The 20,233-nt window shown below is 40.2% G+C and overlaps 1 protein-coding gene across 2 annotated transcripts in view; it reads left to right on the top strand.

The window, feature by feature from the left end:
• Nucleotides 1-19,981, top strand: part of rasa2 (RAS p21 protein activator 2) — a 202,400-nt gene extending 182,419 nt beyond the window's left edge. The window contains exons 20-24 of one of the 2 annotated variants that reach the window (XM_043702829.2): nt 961-1,043; nt 7,979-8,196; nt 9,820-9,923; nt 10,191-10,380; nt 16,933-19,981. In XM_043702829.2, the coding sequence (XP_043558764.1) occupies nt 961-1,043; nt 7,979-8,196; nt 9,820-9,923; nt 10,191-10,380; nt 16,933-16,957 (620 nt within the window). In that variant the 3' untranslated portion in view covers nt 16,958-19,981. The remainder of the gene's footprint in view (nt 1-960; nt 1,044-7,978; nt 8,197-9,819; nt 9,924-10,190; nt 10,381-16,932) is intronic. The other variant, XM_043702831.2, reaches the window with a different exon arrangement.
• Nucleotides 19,982-20,233: the final 252 nt, after the last annotated feature.

Below are 20,233 nucleotides of genomic sequence, written 5' to 3'. Positions count from 1 at the left end.
GCAGAAACCTGGTTGATGGTATATTTTGTTCTGGACCTAATATCTACTGGCCACATTGCTTAAGTATGTTTAACATTCCCAATTATTAATCAGTGGGCTAGTAGGACTTGAGAGACAATGTTATCCTCTGCACTTGGTCATAACAGAGATATAGGCAAAACATAGTCAAGGAATGTAGGCCTAGCTTATCGAGCTTTCCTCATAAGGCATTCCAGATATTAGTCTAGTAAACCATTGCTGAACTGCTTGCATTGCATTAACATCCTTCCATGGTGACCAGTACTGGAAATGCATATAGTAATTACTGAATCAGAATCTTTTTAACTCTGAAAAACCAGTAGCTAATCACCAAAGGAAAAGGAAAACCTCATTCAACCACCTGATGAAGGAGCAGCGCTCCAAAAGCTAGTGCTTCCAGATAAACTTGTTGGACTATAACCTGGTGTTGTGTGATTTTAAAATTTGTATGCCCCAGTCCAACACCGACACTTCCAAATCATTCGATTGGCAAGTGATCAAATGTTGAAGCTGACATCTTTTCAGAATCTGCCAGCTAATGTTTTGGCTACTGATATAGTGGAGTTTTGGTCAGGAATGAGCTGTGAATCACTCTTTTCTGCATTCACTGCCTATTGGAGTTGTACAATTCAGCTTGCTTTAATGTGCAATTTGACAATTAAAGCATGATTTCTTTTGACATACATTATATTTTCAAAAGCATGAAGAATGAGACTGTAGGTAATGTACTAACTCTGAACGTTTTGTTTGATTTTTAACTTATAGTAAATGCTTCTTGATTAAAGCTTTCCGTATTGTGCAAAACATTAATGATTCATGTTTCACAAATAGCAAACAGAATGGGTATCCAACTTGCAGTGTTGTTTTATTGAGTCTGATTGTACTACTACCCAAAATTCTCCAAGTGAAACTTAACTGTTTGTGTTGAATCTTTTTGCATAGGTAAAGAGTCCCTCTACAGTATCCTGATAAAGAACATTATTGCAGTTGAGAAACTTGAAGAAAGATGCTTCAACAGAAAAAATGTATGTGGCAACTCCATTCTGAAGTAGCTGGTGAAAATATACACTGTTAAAAATGTTGTTTTTCTTAAATGTAAACTGGAAATGCAGACCAGAAAAACTGAGCCAGCATGCTAGTTTTGTGACCTTTTGTCAAAACTGGTCTGACAAAGCACCATTAACCTAAAATGTAAATTGTTTCCCTCTCCATAGTTGCTGCCTGCGCTGAACAATTTATACTTCAAATTTCCACTATTTATAGTATTTTGCTTCTGCAAAGCAGATTTGACCTGTCAATTTTTGTTTTATTTGAGGTAAATGTTCATGTTAGGAGAGCATTTCTTTGCGTTTTATTTATTTGTGAATTTTATTTGTGACCCTCTGTCAGTTATTTACAGTCTAAAATTCTCAATACACCTGTGGCTTAAATGCTAGGTTACAGATCATATTTGACCAGGTTTTTCCATCACTGCTGAATTCAAGCCCTGTTTGGGTGGGAATACTTGAGGAAAACCTTGATGAATTTTAAGATGCCAAGAAAGAAACTTTTGAGTTCTTTGAAAACTATATTTTTGAATGACATTAAAGCAGTCATTAATTTCAACTTCTAAAATGGCATTGCTCTTTCAAGTACACTGGTAATAATTGAGCTTAAAATTTCAGGTCAGCAGGTTGGGCAACACCTATGGAGAGAAAGCACAGTTAATGTTTTTGCCCTGAAGAAGGGTCACTGAACTCAAAACGTTAACTGTGCTTTCTCTCCACAGATGCTGCCGGACCTGCTGAGTTTTTCTAGCAATTTTTGTTTTTGTTTCTGATTTACCGTATCCATAGTTCTTTTATCTTTTGTTTAAATTTCAAATGGTCTTCTGAGCTGGATGAAGGAGACAGCATTTGCTTCTAGATGTTGAACACGGCTGATGTTCTTCAGTTCAAATAAAATATTGATTATGTCTGAATAACGTGCTTCTTCACCGACCTAATCGTCATTTGACCTGACCTTATGTCCTTGGCTCTCAGCTTGTGTGTCTCACCATCTAGAGTTGGAACCTGTGGTGCTGGAAAAGTACAGTATGTCAGGCAGCATAAGCCTGAAACGTTGACTCTCCTGCTCCTCGGATGGTGTCTGACCTGTGCTTTTCCAGCACCACACTTTTCAACTCTGACTCTCCAGCATTTGCAGTCCTCACTTTCTCTCCCTCTCTCGCCATCTATACCTTTTACTTTTGCTTCATATGTATGTTGTATTTGTTCTGCACCTTTGCTTTGAACTAAGAGAGTCAGTACATGCAATGATGAATGAGAGATTGGGAATTAGGCCATCAATGATTTGTCATTGCAACTGGTTTAGTGTATTAAAATTTGGTGAAATAGATATCTAGTCTTTCTGCTGTTTCCTCACTGGAATTAAATTAATTAAATGGAGCTGATGCCTCAACCCAAAGCTGTATTTATTGAGCTGTCTTCCAAATGTCTATAAATATAAATTTTTGTTGTTACTATTGTAGTACTACAGTACTGCACATAGTTCTGGTCATCCTGCTATAGGAAGGGTGGTAGTAAACTGGAAAGGGTGCAAAAAAGATTTACAAGGATGTTACTGAAACTGGAAGGTTTGAATTATGAGGAGAATCTAGATAGGCTGGGGCATTTTGGAGCTGAGGGTGACCTTTTAGAGGTTTATAAAATCATGAGGGGCATGGATAGGGTAAATAGCAAAGATCTTTCTCTGGGGAAGGGGAGTCCAAAACTAGAGGGCAAAGGTGCATGACGGGCAACGTGTTCATAGAGGATGTGTTTATGGAATGATTGCCAGAGGAAATGATAGAGACAGGTACTATTACAACATTTAAAAGACATTTTGGACAGATATATGGATAGGAAAGAGCAAAGTCAGAAGTCCCACAGCCCAGGTTATAATCCAGCAGGTCTGTTTAAAATTACAAGTTTTTGGAGCTTGAAAGGACTACACCTGACAAAGGCGCAGTGGTCTTAAAGCTTGTGATTTTAAATAAACTTGTTGGAATATAAATTGGTGCTGTGGGACTTCTGACTTTGTCCATCCCAGTCCAACACTGGCATCTCCACATCATTGATAGAAACGTTTAGAGGGATATGGGCCAAATGCAGGCAAATGAGACTAGTTCAGTTTAGGAAACCTGGTAGGCATGGATGAGTTGGGCCAATGGGTCTGATTCTGTACTGTATACCTCTGACTCTATAGCACCTTTAATGTAATAAAATGTTCAAAAGTGCTTTAGGTTTTAAAAAAAAACTTGACACTATGGCACCTAAGGAGATATTAGCTCAAAAGAAGGCTTTACAGCATCTTACAAAGAAGAAGCGAGAGGCAGAGAATTCCAGAGCTCATGGTCACCGTCAGAATGCTCAAATGTCCAGAATTAGACAAGTGCAGGGACACTGGATTGGGGGACAATCCAGTAGTAGGAAATAATGTGGTCATGGAAGCATTTGGACGCAAGGACTAACATTAAATGCTGCCTGCTTTTTAAAAACATTTTCTAATCAGCTTCTTCAGAGAAGTTCTTACACATCTCTGGAGCAGTGAGACTTAAATCCAGGTAGGAACACTGCCACTACCATTACCAATTCAGGGATAGGGACACTGCCACTACCATTACCGATTCGGGGGTCGGGACACTGCCACTACACCACAAGAGCCCTTTTTAAGATTTCCTGCCTGCTCATCTTTTCAAATAGACATGCTGTCCATGAGTCCGTGCTTCAAGTCAACCGTTGCACCAGGCACTGCCATTGTCGCACCTGAAGACCCACCGAGTCCACACTCCAGGCCTACAGTAGCCAGAAGTCTTCATTCTGGGCGCCCTGCTGTGCAACTGATAACCCACCGAGTCTACACTCTGGGCCTGTCCTAGCCAGGAGTACCTGCTCTGGGCGTTGCCACTACCACAGCCAACAACCTGCCGAATACTGCTTCAGCTTCCCCACAATGTCAGAAGGTGAAGAAAAGAAAGAGAAGGATGTGGCTGGCCTGGAGTGGATGGGCTCAGGAACTCAAACGCTGGCGCTGGGATGACTAAACACTTTTCATTGTATCGTTCTAGATATATGTGGCAATAACTAGCTCATAATAGATATTGTTAAGCAGCCTGTTGAGGGATGTTATTACATGGCTCTGATACAGTGGGACTTGAATGCAGACCTTCTGGCTTAGAACTCGGGATACTAACTGCGCCAGAAGAGCACTAAATGGCAAATGTTTATATATTGAATTTCAAAACAAATTAAATTGGCTGTCTGCTTAAACATTTGGATCCTTTAGGTCTTGATGCAAAGGGTTAATGTCGCATTATCATTTAGACACTTTGTAAGACTACCTAATTTCCATAGTATTAGCTGTATAGGATTTAGCTTTACTGCTATCTTTGTAAGTGATCTGTTTTTATGAGATTGAAAACTGTGAATGATATTTTGATTAGCCAGTTGAAGAACTACAATCCCTATGAGTTGATTGTGCATGCACAGCTCACAAGGTGCACAAAATGTAGTTGAGCTAATTTCCACTCGTAAGCCATTCCTTGTATCAGCTGTGAACTTCTGCTATGCTCCTACAAGGCAACTAGAACTCTACTCCAGGTGTGGCCTCACCAAGATCCTGTATAACTGCTGTAAGAGTTATCAATATCTCGATCATGCTGCTTCACAGAGATGCCCAGGAGGGAATAAGTACTTCTTTTCCAATGGACAGAGTTCATTACATTGCATTGGGGCCATCGAATCCTCATCCTAGTGTCTCTTCACTCCCAGGGCTCCATCTCACATCAATGTATGCACAAGCCTGAGAACTGGGGAGGTTGGGGGTTTGTTGCAGCGAGGGGGCAAAGTAACAGTGAGTGAGAACAAAATGCAACTTTAACAAACCTTGTATGTTTAACACTTAGTTTTCAGGTAAATAATCAATTTCCAAACAATAGTTCCTCCTAATCTTCATTGTTCTAAATGACCAAATTTCGTCATCCATCATTGCTATTTTGTCCTTCCATCTTCATTGTCTTTATTTATCTTTTAAGTATCATCTTTATTCCTTTATTGTACTTTGTGAACTGAACCACCAAAGTTTTATCTATTACATTATCAATTTACTTTGATTTGTATTCTCATTTTGCTGTTGGCAACTTGCACCTATATTTTCTTTTAAACTTCTTTAAATTTCCTAGAAACAGAGGCCACATGAAACCAGTGAAAATACGGCGCAACCTTCGAGGTCATAGCAAGTGGGATTTTGAGTTTCTTGCATTATTATTGACAGTATAGATAGCCCCGGCTTTTCACAAGTTCATTTTACGCCATTTCACTTTTATGAAAGACCTACATCAGTACCTGTTTTGCTAACAAATCCAAAAAAGCTTTTCGCTTTAATGAAAAAAGGTGAAATTTTTCCCATATAAATTAATGCTTCTTTGCTTTAAACCATTTTGTCTTACCGGAAGTTTCCATAGGAATGCTCTACTTTTGGATAGCAAGGAATACCTGTACTGTAATGCATGTAGGGATCACCGTTCCGATTGTTTAATCCTTCTGAACATAGGAGAGGGAAAGGGAACTGAATGTTTTGAGGCTGAGAGCACTTTGGTTAAGTATTGTACATGTCTCAGTAAGAAAGATTGAGAAAACCCTTGTGACACCACTAGCAGGTGACTATGAGCATGCTGGGCTTAAATTTTAGGGTGGAAATCTGCATTAGCATCTTACTGACTGTAGTGCAGGAAACTTCCTCCGAAGAAAATGGCACCTCGTCATAGCTATGCCTGAATATTTTAGAAAAATCTGGTACACTGTTTCAGATGTGGCCCAGCTTAAAATTTGAATGGGATTTGCATCAACTGTTTGACAAAAATACTGAAAAACTGCAGATGCTAGAAGTCTGAACAGTTCTGGAGAAGGGTCACTGGACCTGAAATGTTACCTCTGATTTCTCTCCACAGATGCTGCCATACCTGCAGATATTTTCTGGCAATTTGTTTTTGTTTACACCAACTGTTTTTGTGTTGTATTCTATGCCCCATTTAGTTTTAAGGCCATTTTTAGTTTACCCAAATTGTCCTCCCTATTTTATGGATATGTATATTTGAACCCTAGATCTCCTTGCAAATCAAAATGTTTTAAAGGTTTACAATTAGTTGTGTTATGTTGTCTCTTTAAATGATTAAAATTCACCATAGTCACAGGCTGCTATCTGATTAGAGGCATGAGGGTCACTATCCCTCAGGAGAAGGCTGAGCTTGAGAACATGAGTTTCATGGTGACCTCAACTGCTGTGTGAATTGAACCTGTATCACTCTGCATTGCAGAAAAGCCATCCAGCCAATTGAACTAATCAATCTGGCAATGCAGACAGCGTGAGTTCAGTTCCTGCACTGGCTGGGGTTACCATGAAGGAGTCTCCTTTTCAAACTCTCCCCTTGCCTGTGACCCTCGGGTTAAACCACCACCAGTCGTCTTTCTCTAATCATAGAGCAGTCCTGTGGTCGAGTAGAACTATGGTGACTTTGTCAAGTCGTTGCAGTACATCTGGCCAGGAGGTGGTACTGATTGCACCCACATTACTCCACTGGTGAGAGTATTAATTATTTAAAGTGGTAGGTTGGGTGCCAATCAAGCAAGCTGCTATGTCTCACTTCTGTTGAACTTCTTAATTTGCCAGTACTCCTGGAATAATCAAGATAAGTGCATGGTGGTCAGTAGTGTGATACAATTCTGTCTTTTAAATGTTGAAAAGGTTTTCTGAAGTAAGGAGGTGAGTTGTTTGCCACTGAATATCCTGCCTCTGATCTGTTCTTGGCACATTATTTATGTGCCTTATATAGTTACATTTCTGGTTAATGATGACCCCAAGGAAACTGCTGATGAGGGGTGCAGCTATAGTACAGGGCATTCTGCTATAATGTGACAGTTATATTCCTCTGCAACCTTGTGCAATAGAAAATCACTCTATCAAAATTTACTGTAGAAGATGTCTAATAGAAAATTGCTATACCTGTTCAGTAGAAAGTTTGCATTATCCAAACAATGTCTGCAATTCGTCAGTTGCGTTATAGCCAATTTGTGCTGACAATGCACGTTATCGCAGAATGACTGACTTGTAATGCTTTTGAATACTAATGAGAGATGTTTAGATTCTTTTTGTTGGGTGTGGTAATTTTCAGGCACTTGTATAGCTTACATTTTACTTGTGTCTTGCCCACACCATAAGATAAGAGACGTTGGTGTTGGTGTTGGTGTTGGTGTGGCTTGGCTAGAGAATTGACTAATGGGCAGGTGGGGATCAGGATTTCTTCTTAAAATTGTACCCAGAAGGATTCCACAGGGATTATTGCTGGCACTGCAGCTGTTAACTATATATACTAATAAACTTGGCAGAAGGAAATCAATGAACTCTAACCAGATTTGTAGATGACACAAAAATAGGCAAAAAGCCACATTGAGATAGGGATATAAAAAATTGGCAGAGAATTAGAAAAAAGCAAATAACTGCGGATGCTGGAAATCAGAAACAAAATCAGAAATTGCTAAAAAAACTCAGCAGGTCTGGCAGCATCTGTGGAAAGAAAGCAGAGTCAACCTTGTGGGTCCAGAGAGATATTGATCGATTAAGTAAGTGAGCAAAGAGTTGGCAAAGGGAGTACAAAGTGCAAAAATGTGGAGTTGTCCGTTTTGGAAGGCCGAACAAAAGAATAGTATCATTTAAGTGGTTAATCAAATATTACCAGAATTTAGTTTAACTTATGGACTTTGTTTTCACTGACCATTTCTTGCTTTAAATAAAAATATATTGTAATCTTGGTTAATGTGCACAGGACATTTACTTCCTACGTTGTATTACTTCAAGTTTATCAGATGCTGCTTCAACCTCTCCTAATCCTGGACCTTCAATGACTCAGAATGAGATTTAAATATCATTACGTTTGTGTTTTCAGATGTTTCAAGTCCTCAGTATTGAAAAACCTGAAAGACCACTTTACGTTCAAGCCCGTAACTGTGTGGAGGCCAATGAATGGATTGAGATAATCACCAGAGTGAGCCGTTCCAATCCTGAGAGGCTGCGTGTTTACCATCCTTGTGCTTTTATATCTGGAAGCTGGATTTGTTGCAAAAATACAGATGAGAAAGCTGCTGGTTGCACAAGCTGTACTGGGTGAGTCATTCTCAGTGAAAAATATCACCTCTGCCATGATGTTTTTAAGACTGCAAAAGCAATAAATAAATACCAAATGATTAAACACAACGCATCTGTAAAAGCACTTAGAAATTTGCAGTAAAGTGCTAAGTAAAATAAGTTTTAACAAGTTTTGTCACTGGTGTAACTTACCTGGTAGGAGAAAATGGAGACTGCAGATACTGGAGATCAGAGTCCAGAGTGTGATGCTGGAAAAGCACAGCAAGTCAGGCAGCATCCGCGGAGCAAGCGAATTAACGTTTTGGGCATAAGCCCTTCATCAGGAATGAGGGCTCTTGCTGCAACTATACAAAACACTGGTGCGGCCACACTTGGAATATTGTGTACAGTTCTGGTCCCCATATTTCTGGAAGGATGTGGAAGCTTTGGAAAAGATGCAGAGGAGATTTAGCAGGATGTTGCCTGGTCTGGAGGGAAGGTCTTATGAGGAAAGGCTGAGAGACTTGAACCTGTTCTCATTGGAACGAAGACAGCTAAGAGGGGATTTGATAGAGACACACAAGATGATCAGAGGATTAGATAGGGTAGACAGTGAAAGTCTTTTTCCAAGATGATGACATCAGTGTGTACAAGGGGCATAACTACAAATTGAGGGGTGATAGATTTAAGACAGATGTCAGAGGCAGGTCCTGTACGCAGAGTGTGGTAAGGGCATGGAATGCCCTACCTGCTAATGTGGTCAACTCAGCTACATTAGGGAGATTTAAACAATCTTTAGATAAGCACATGGGTGATTTTGGGATAATGTACGGGGACGAGCTGAGAATAGTTCACAGGTCGGCGCAACATCGAGGGCTGAAGGGCCTGTTCTGCGCTGTGTTGTTCTTTGTTCTATGTTCTATGAAACGTCAATTGTCCTGTTCTTCGGAGGCTGCCTGACTTGCTATGCTTTTCTAACACCACACTCACGAGTCTGCCACTTATCTGGTATCCAGTTTGCTTTAAGCTTCCCAGTATTCAATGTAAGCTAACTCTTAATTCCTGCAGTGATACCAAAAAATACACTATTGATTAAATCTTTTAGCTTTGCTTCCCTTGGCCTAGAATTGCTCTGTTCTAATGTTGATTGTAAGTGTATCTTTATAACTTAGCTGATGAGTGTTTCTACAAAATAAGATTTCAGTAAGCTATGATGCCCGATTGTTAGGAAACTCAATTCTGGATACTACCCCAAGTTACATTTGGCAAATGTTCTTCTACATATATGTAGTTTTGACCCCATCTACTCAAGTAGGTAAGCAGTCCTTGTAATAAGCTCTGAGTAGTTCTGCTGTACTCTATCAATGTGATGTAATCTATTAGTGCGAAAATGTGGGCATGATGCCAAGTTGAAGAAAACTGTAACAGATTTGAACAAATTGTGCATCTCTGACCTTTGGTGTTGGAATCAGATATTACACAATCAATGTACTTGTGCATGTGGTTCAGCTCAAGTTACCTTTCATTTGAGATAGGGATAAGTTAAAGTATAATTCATCCAAATCAGTTCCTCAAAAATATCTGAAGGAATATTTTCAATTTCACAAACTTCACAGCCTGCTTCTGTGTTAGTACTACTGCTGTTTTCCTTTTTGCCTCCAGGGGTTCTCCAGCAAATATCCAGCTAGCTATTGACTGTGACCGGGAAGCTGAAAGGATATTTTCACTGTTTCATGTCAACCTGCCCAGGCTACAGAAAATGGAAGGTTAGTTTCCAAGATTTCCCAGTGAATAATGTAACTTGCTTCTTTTCTTCATGTTCAATTTTACATTTTAAATCCAACCAGGAAAAGTTATTCTAGATGTGACCTTACTCTGTAAATGAAGGTCTGTGACTTGGAAAGATATGTTACTGTGTTGACGCTGTCTTTTAGGGAAACTAGTGAATTCTCATAATGGCGAGAATCTGAAGGTTGTTTGTGTCTTCAACACTTCAACTATGCTTTCGTCCTTATGCTGACATTTCTCCGCAGATGCCTGTGGGAGTATAGATGTGTATCAAGGTCCTCAACAGGAACAGGATGAATATGCCCACTTTACTATTGAAGATTCAAGAGTCACCTTTAAAACTCTTCAACAAATAATCACAGTCGTAAATAATTTGGCTACTTTTCACGAACAGTATCGAATTAAAAGGTCAACAAGTGCGATATATGGCAGCGAGTAAGTATTAGTTTAATTTATTGTTACTTTTTTTGATCAGTATTATTGGAAAAGTCAGCATTTATTTCCATACCTCATTTCTCATCATAAAACAATCATCATCCCAGGGATTAGCTTGGTAACTTCTGTTGAATTTGCCCTATGGCAATTATGTCTTTCTTAAATAAGGAGACCAAAATTATCCACACTACTTCTGGTGTACTCTCACCAAGGCTCTATACAGTTGTAGCGAGACCGTTTAAATTCTATACTGCACTCCCCCTTTCAATGCTAACAGGGATACCAAAGTCCACTTGGACACCTACGTTTCCAAACACATACCACTTAATAAATAATTTGTCTTTCCTGTCTTTCTACCAAAATGTATAATTTCATACTTCATATTGCATCTGCCAAGACATTGCCCATTCAGTTAGCCTGTCCAAGCCCATTTGAAGCCTCCTTGCACCTTCCTTACAACTTGTATCCCTATCCTAAATTTGTATCATCAGCAAATTCAAGAATATTAGAATTGATTGCCATATCCACATTTATACAGATGATGAACTGCTACGGTCCTAGCATTGGTCTTTGCAGCACTCCACTGGTAACTCCCTGCCATTCTGAGGATGGTCTGTTTATTTCTACATTGCGTTTCCCAATTCTCAATCCAAACTATTATTTTGCCCCAATCCCATATTTTTGTTTTATTAATCTTCTGTGTTAAAACCTTCTGAAAATCCAAGCCCTTGTCCACGCCCCACATCCAACAGCTCTTTTTTTATGCATGCTATTAGTAACATCCATAAAAAAATCTCTAGGAAGTTCATAAATCCATGTTGACTGTACCCAATTTCTTCATTATTTTGTGTCTCTGTCACATTCTTAGTATTAGATTATAACATTTGCCCCACTACTGATGTCCAACCTAACAGGGCCTATTGTTCTCCACCTTACCTCACTTCTTTCTCTTCATTCCTTCTTAAGTAATCACATTACATTTGAAGCTTTGCAGTCTGTAGGAACATTCCATATTCTGGAATGTAGCTCATTTGGTCCAAGGAATTTATCCACCTTTAACCAATTATCTTTTCAAGTATTACCTACAAAAATACTAATTTCTTTCAGTTCTTCAGTTTTGCACTTAGTTGTATTGTATTTCTGGGAGATTTTCAGTATCACTATGAACAATGGCATAATATAATTATTTAGTATCTCTGCTATTTCCCTTGTCTCCACAATAATATCCTATAATGGGCGAACGTTTGTCCTAGCTAATCTTTTCCTTTTTGCATGCCCAAAAAAAGCTTTTGGAGACTGTATTTGTTTCTTTGTAGCTTGTGTTCATAACCTTGTTTCCTTTTTATTAACTGGTTCTTGGTCATCCTTTGCTGGATTCTAAATTGCTGTCAATTTTCATCTTTATCAATTTTGGCATCCTTAGGAACTTTTGATTTTAAAGCATTATTTATTTTGTTCCATTAGCCATGGTTGATTTATCTTTCCCAGCTAGTGGGAAGGAATTTCCTGGGAAGGAACCAAGGGATCAATTAAAGTGTGTTTGCTTTAACGCAAGGAGTATCAGGAATAAAAATGATGAACTTAGAGCATGGATCAGTACCTGGTGCTATGATGTTGTGGCCATAACAGAGACATGGGTTTCTCAGGGGCAGGAATGGTTGCTGGATGTTCCAGGGTTTAGAGCATTTAAAAAGAATAGGGAGGGGGGAAAAAGAGGAGGGGGTGTAGCACTGCTAATCAGAGAGGATATCACAGCTACAGAAGCTTCCATTGTCGAGGAAGATCTGCCTACCGAGTCAGTATGGGGGGAAATTAGGGAACAGCAAGGGAGCAGTCACCTCGTTAAGGGTTTACTACAGGCCCCCCAATAGCAGCAGGGAGATGGAAGAAAGCATAGGTCGGCAGATTTTGGAAAAGTGTGGACGTAGTAGGGTTGTTGTAATGGGTGACTTTAACTTTCGCAATATTGATTGGAACCTCCTTCGAGCAGAAGATTTGACTGGAGCTAGTTTTGTAAGGTGTGTTGAGGAGGGTTTCCTAACTCAGTACGTTGACAGGCTGACGAGGGGAGAGGCCATTCTAGACTTAGTGCTCGGAAACGAGCCGGGGCAGGTATCCGATCTTGTGGTGGGAGAGCATTTTGGTGATAGTGACCACAATTGCCTCACATTCTACATAGCTATGGAGAAGGAGAGGATTAGGCAAAATGGGAGGATATTTAACTGGGGAAGAGGAAACTACGATGCAATTAGACATGAGTTAGGAAGCATGGACTGGGAGCAATTGTTCCATGGCAAAGGCACTATAGACATGTGGAGACTGTTTAAGGAACAGTTGTTGCGAGTGATGAATAAATATGTCCCTCTGAGACAGGCAAGAAGTGGTAAGATAAAGGAACCTTGGATGACGAGAGCGGTGGAGCTTCTCGTCAAAAGGAAAAAGGTAGCTTGCATAAGGTGGAGGAAGCTAGGGTCAAGCTCAGCTCTAGAGGATTAAGGCAGACGAGGAAGGAGCTCAAAAATGGTCTGAGGAGAGCCAGGAGGGGGCACGAGAAAGGCTTGGCAGAACAGATTAGGGAGAACACAAAGGCATTTTACACTTATGTGAGGAATAAGAGAATAGTCAAAGAAAGAGTAGGGCCAATCAGGGATAGCATAGGGAACTTGTGTGTGGAGTCTGAGGAGGTAGGGGAAGCCCTAATTGAGTTTTTTGCTTCTATCTTTACGAAAGAAACGAACTTTGTAGTGAATGAAACCTTTGAAGAGCAGGTGTGCATGCTGGAATGGATAGAGATAGAGGAAGCTGATGTGCTGAAATATTTGTCAAACATTAAGATTGACAAGTCGCCAGGCCCAGACCAGATTTGTCCTCAGCTGCTTTGGGAAACGAGAAATGGAATTGCTTCGCCACTTGTGAAGATCTTTGCATCCTCGCTCTCCACTGGAGTCGTACCTGAGGACTGGAGAGAGGCAAATGTAATTCCTCTCTTCAAGAAAGGAAATAGGGAAATCCCTGGCAATTACAGACCAGTCAGTCTCACGTCTGTCGTCTGCAAGGTGTTAGAAAGGATCGAGGGATAGGATTTATGACCATCTGGAAGAGCATGGCTTGATTAAATGCAGTCAACACGGCTTTGTGAGGGGCAGGTCATGCCTCACAAACCTTATCGAGTTCTTTGAGGATGTGACTAGAAAGGTTGATGAGGGTCGAGCTGTGGATGTAGTGTATATGGACTTCAGCAAGGCATTTGATAAGGTTCCCCATGGTAGGCTCATTTAGAAGGTCAGGAGTAATGGGATACAGGGAACTTAGCTGTCTGGACACAGAATTGGCTGGCCAATAGAAGACAGCGAGTGGTAATAGAAGGAAAATATTCTGCCTGGAAGTCTGTGGTGAGTTGTGTTCCACAGGGCTATGTCCTTGGGCCTCTACTCTTTGTAATTTTTATTAATGACTTGGATGAGGGGATTGAAGGATGGGTCAGCAAGTTTGCAGACGACACAAAGGTTGGAGGTGTCATTGACAGTATAGAGGGCTATTGTAGGCTGCAGTGGGACATTGACAGGATGCAGAGATGGGCTGAGAGGTGGCAGATGGAGTTCAACCTGGATAAATGCGAGGTGATGCATCTTGGAAGGTTGAATTTGAAAGCTGAGTACAGGATTAAGAATAGGATTCTTGACAGTGTGGAGGAACAGAGGGATTTTGGTGTGTAGGTACATAGATCCCTTAAAATGGCCACCCAAGTGGACAGGGTTGTTAAGAAAGCATATATGGTGTTTTGGCTTTCATTAACAGGGGGATTGAGTTTAAGAGTCGTGAGATCTTTTTGCAGTTCTATAAAACTTTGGTTAGACCACACTTGGAATACTGCGTCCAGTTCTGGTCGCCCTATTATAGGAAAGATGTGGATGCTTTGGAGAGAGTTCAGAGGAGGTTTACCAGGATGCTGCCTGGACTGGAGGGCTTATCTTATGAAGAGAGGTGACTGAGCTCGGACGTTTTTCATTGGAGAAAAGGAGGAGGAGAGGGGACCTCATTGAGGTATACAAGATAATGAGATGCATAGATAGAGTCGATAGCCAGAGACTATTTCCCAGGGCTGAAATGGTCATAGTTTTAAGCTGGTTGGAGGAAAGTATAGAGGGGATGTCAGAAGTGGGTTCTTTGCACAGAGGGTTGTGAGAGCATGGAATGTGTTGCCAGCAGCAGTTGTGGAAGCAAGGTCATTGGGGACATTTAAGAGTCTACTGGACATGCATATGGTCACAGAAATTTGAGGGTGCATACATGAGGATCAGTGGTCGGCACAACGTCGTTGGCTGAAGGGCCTGTTCTGTGCTGTACTGTTCTATGTTCTATCTTCTCTGGTTTCCTCCCACAATCCAAAGATGTGCAAGTCAGGTGGATTGGCCATGCTAAATTTGCCATAGTTTTAGGTGCATTAGTCAGAGGGAGATGGGTCTTGGTGGGTTGCTCTTCGGAGAGTCCATGTGGACTTGTTGGGCTGAATGGCATGTTTACACACTGTAGGGAATCTAAACTAATCTAATCTAAATGCTGGCTATTGTGTGGCTACCGTTACATCCTATTGTGTATTTTTCACAATTCATTACAGCCAGCTTTGCCCTCACGCTTTCATTGTTTCCCTCATTCAGATTTTGGATCCTGGTTTAACATTCAAATTTAGTGTGAAATTCCATTGTATTATAGTCACTATTTATCAAAAGCCCCTTACACCAAGATTATTAACTAGCTTTTTCTTGTTACCTGAAAACAGGTCAGGTAGATTGGATTCGGCCCAACAAATCCACACCGACCCTCCGAAGAGCAACCCACCCATTCCCCCAGATTTACCCATGACTAATCCACCTAACACTATGGACAATTTAGCTTGGCCAATTCACCTGACCTGTACATCTTTGAACTGTGAGAGGAAACCGGAGCACCCGGAGGAAACCCCCACAGACACGGGGAGAATGTGCAAACTCCACACAGACAGTTGCCTGAGCCAGGAATCGAAACCGGATCCCTGGCGCTGTGAGGTAGCAGTGCTAACCAGTAACCTGAACCCTAGTTAGTTCATCCATGTACTCCTGCATAAACCCATCTTGTACATACTCCAGGAATGGGGAGGTGATGGCCTAAAGGTGTTATCACTAGAACTGTGAATCCAGAGACCTCAGATAATATTCTGAGGACCCAGGTTCAAATCCCACCCTGGCAGATGGTTGAATTTGAATTCAATAAAAATCTGGAATTAAGAATCCAATAATGATCATGAATCGATCGCCAGAAAAACCCATCTGATTTCACTAATGTCCTTTTAGGGAAGGAAACTGCTATCTTTACCCGGTTTGGCCTACATGTGAGTCCAGACCCACAGCAATGTAGTTGACTGTTAAGTGCCCTCTAGGCAATTAGGGATTGGCAAATTCTGGCTTGGCCAACAATGCCCTCATCTCGTGAATGAATAAAAAAAACTCATCCTTCATAGCAGCCATGCTGATTGGCTTTACCCAGTCCACATACAAGCGGAGTCACAGGTAGACAGGGCAGTGAAGAAGGCTTTTGGCACACTGACCTTCTTCAGTCAGAGCATTGAATATAAAAGTTGGGCCACCTTTCTAGAGGAAGGATGTTTTAAACTGGAAAGAGTGCAGAAGAAATTTACAAGGATGTTGCCTGGACTCAATGGTCTGAATTATAGAGAGAGGTGGGACAAGCTAGGACCTTTTCTTTACAGTGTAGGAGGCTGAGGGGGGACGTTATAAAGGTGTTTCAGATCATGAGAGGCATGGATGGGGTAAATGCACTCAGTCTTTTTCCCAGGGTTGGGGAATCAAGGACTAAAGGGCATCAGTTTAAGGTTAGAGGGGAAAGAATAAAAGGGAACCTGAGGGGCAATGTTTTTACACAGAGGGTGGTATACATATGGAATGAGCTGCCTTCTGAAGTGATTGAGACGAGTACATTAACAACATTTAAAAAGCATTTGGGCAAATACGTGGATAGGAAAGGATTAGAAATGCAGGGAAATGGGGTTAGACTGGATGGGCATTTTGGTCGCCATGGACCAGTTTGGGCAAAATTGCCTATCTTTGTGCTCTAGGACTCTATCACTCGAAGTTGCCCGTTATTACTGAATTATCCATATTACGTGCCTCTCTAATTTCTTGATTTATTCTGTGCTCCGTATAGTGTTTCCTAACCTGTGAACAACTCCCACTATTGTCTGACCGAAGCTGATTCTACATCTCGATTGTTTGATGTGAGAGCCTTGCTCCCCCATGTACCGATCTTGTCCATTCTTAGGAGAGCTATTGTACCTCCATTTCCTTTTTGCCCATCCTTCCTAAATTATTATTGAACATAGTTAAATATTCAGTTCTTGGTCTCTGTAGAGGCAATTAAATCATATCTATTTACCTTATTTTGTGTCTTTAAATCATCAGTGTTGCTGTAAATGCTGAGTGCAGCTTTCTTCTCTGTAAAGTAAAAGGCATTTCAGAAAGTTGTCATCCGAAGACTTTTTTTTTTAATTCATTACAGAGAAAATCCTATCGGAGCAAAATAATCCCAGCTGAAGAGAGAGTATTATAGCTGCTGAAGCTATACAGGATAAGCCTCTGGAATTACTTATTCTTTTATCACTCCTATATTGGTGTAAGTATTGGAGAGGCTGGTGAGCCTGGTCTTTGGGAGACGTACAGAATGTTTTACTGATTACATTTATGTGAAGTCCACAAGAGTTCAATGCACTTTAATCATCTGAACTTTCCCAGGTGATCATAATTTATATATTTTTTTAAAAAACTGATGTTGTTATCAATTTTTTCAGATCAGTTGAATGATCCGTTTGGCCATAACGTGGTTATTCATTGTGTCCGTTCTGTGTGTTTCATTTGATTTTTGCTGTATATTATGTTGGAAGATCTGCCAGAATTTTCTTAATTCTCATTAGATGTTTTTGCATAGTTTAAATATTTTTCTATCTTTTAGTGAAAAATGTACCAAGTGGAAGCTGTTAAATATTCTAATACCCCAAGAGTCTGTACTTTCTGCAGATCACCAGAATTATCCAGATTATGTTCCATGGTAATTGTAATGCCCTGTCCATCATGTACACTTTTAAGTTTTCATTACGTGGCTTCTTTCAGGGCTCCTTGTGTAGGCTGTGAGCAGGTTGAGCCTTGTTAATTCCTGCATATGCTGCTATTCAGAGTTGAATATCATGCCATATCACTGCTATCAGCTCAGAAGATCGTAGCTTTAATGATTACTTGAATATTTTTGACCGTAGCATCAAGAACATAATATTTTCTAAATGTTAATAGCCTGGATGATACGTGGAAGGAAGCTGGTAATGTTTCATCTGACATATTGGATGTTAATTATACAAATAACGCTTCATATTTCCAGGTGCATCAATAAACAAAGGTACTAATAGGACAATGCAGGTTTGCTGTGAGATATTTTATTTCAGTCATCATAATAGTGGGTAAATTATAAAGTTAGCACACACAAGATCCACTTTTGTGTTTCATATCAGTGTCCCAAAGGTCGTGACTAATGCTGGGGTGTAGGTGTGCAATCCACCAGCACTACTGCTCATCCAAGTGAACATTCTTTTGTTGCAACCCTGATGATTTTAAATGTTTAGTTTCAATGTACCTTACCTCCTTCCCTGAAAAGATGAGTTTCAAAATTTAGGTTATATGCGATGAAGACCCACAGTTATTTACATTACCTTACAACAGAATTAAATAATAAGTCACTGTTTCCTTGTCATGCACAGATATGTTGACTATCTGCCTCCCTGTCCCCCTTTGTGATTAAGAGCTCTCGTGTATCCAGTTCAGTATCTGCTTCCCAAGAATAAACATATTTCTATTTTTTCATTCATTCAGAAGACAGCTGTTGGTTGACAGTTGATTCAGTCTTTTAATTTGATTGGGGATGTTCTCTCAGTAAAATCCAAAATTCATAAATTTCTTCTTGTGCATTATTCCTGTACAATGTATGTTGGTAGAGTAGATCTTCAAGGTAGACATGTAGCTAAGCCCAGTATCATGGTGGCACAGTGGTTAGCACTGTTGTCGCACAGTGGTTAGCACTGTTGTCTCACAGTGCCAGAGACCCGGGTTCAACTCCCACCTCAGGCGACTGACTGTGTGGATTTTGCACATTCTTCCCATGTCTGCGTGGGTTTCCTCCGGGTGCTCCGGTTTCCTCCCACAGTCCAACAATGTGCAGGTTAGGTGGATTGGCCATGCTAAATTGCCCATAGCTTTAGGTGAAGGGGTAAAATGTAGGGGAATGGGTTTGGTTGGTTGCGTTTTGGCGGGTCAGTGTGGACTCGTTGGGCCGAAGGGCCTGTTTCCACACTGTAAGTAATCTAATCTAATCTAATCACCATCTCCAATGTACAACGAGAATAATTGAATTTGTTTAGAAGGAAGGCTCATATTTCTTTTAATTCCCAGTTATAGTCTACAGCTTCTTCCTTGCGGTAGAGGCTAGTTGTAGTGTTCTGACCAGCTAGTATCAGTCAACTCAACAACTTTAAAGTACACACCTGTCCAGACTGCATAATACACCATCCCATAGCCACTTTCACTGAAAAGGAAATGGGCAGCAGGTGCATAGGAACTCCAAGCCACTCACCCTCCTGACTTGGAAATATATTACCATTCCTTCAGTGTTGCTGGGTCAGAATCCTGGAATTTCCTCTTTAGAGCATTGTAGGTCAACTCACAGCAGGTGGACTGCAGCGGTTTAGAAGGCAGCTCACCCCCACTCTCGAGGGAAACTGGGGACAATAAATGCTGGCCAGCCAGCGACACCCACAAATTATTTTTTTTTTAAATGTGTTATTTTCACCTATTATGCATTTGGGTGATTCACACAGCATTTAACTTTAAATCTGGCTGTCAGGTATGTAAAATATTGGGAGAAATTATGAATACTGTTTGCCAAATGGCAGGGATGGTGGCAATATGTCAAGATGTTTAATTGTGTGAGCAGAACAGTTCGGTAAGCATGAATTTTTGAAGTGATTGAACTGAACATTTGGCCTTTGCTGACACTGTAGGATAATTTGTCTTGGATAATTGTAGAATGTCATTTCTCTGAAACTATTTATAATGTAAAATCAACACTCCTCAATGAACACAACATTCAGTAAAAGAGAAGTCATTTTACGTGCTTAATTGTCAGCACTAATTAGAATCTCAGTGAATGAAAATAGATGATTAGATAATTGCTCAAGAATATCTGCAAAATAATTTGGTACAAGAGGAGACATTTTCTGAAAATGTCTGCTTGGAATTTGGATGTCTGTAGTTTATGCTGTTTTAATGAATATTTTAACATGTATATGTTGAAAAGCCAAACTGTTATATTATTTTGTATATTAGCTTTACTATCTCAAAGAGCTGTACTTTTTTAAAGCTTCAGCACTTGTTTATCTGCATGTTAGTGTTTTAGAAATGTATTTTTATTTAAATTTTATTTTCTTATCAAAATATTAAAACATGACTTTGAAATTTAATCTGTATTGAGAAATGATTGCAAATATTTTTGAGTAAATCTGTGCACATCCACATTAGGAGCATGAGTTTTGTCTATTTGATAAGAATGGCTAATCTAATCTTAACCATAATGCATTGCTGCCTACCTTCAACATTTCACCCCGTCTGGCTTACCCACTTCTGTTCACAAATATTCAGACTCTGTTTCTACCACATTTTGAGTTAACTCAATAAAACTCCTCCAACAGCACTTTCCAAATATGCAACCTCTACAATCTTGAAAGGATGCTTGACAAATATACTGGAATTTTTGTTGAGGC

Source organism: Chiloscyllium plagiosum, unplaced genomic scaffold (genome assembly GCF_037043375.1).
Source record: "Chiloscyllium plagiosum isolate Xiang-an unplaced genomic scaffold, Cpla_swu_hap1 HiC_scaffold_13, whole genome shotgun sequence".
NCBI classification, from domain to species: Eukaryota; Metazoa; Chordata; class Chondrichthyes; order Orectolobiformes; family Hemiscylliidae; genus Chiloscyllium; species Chiloscyllium plagiosum.
Note: the sequence above shows the minus strand (reverse complement) of the source record. Positions and strands in the feature narration are given on the sequence as shown.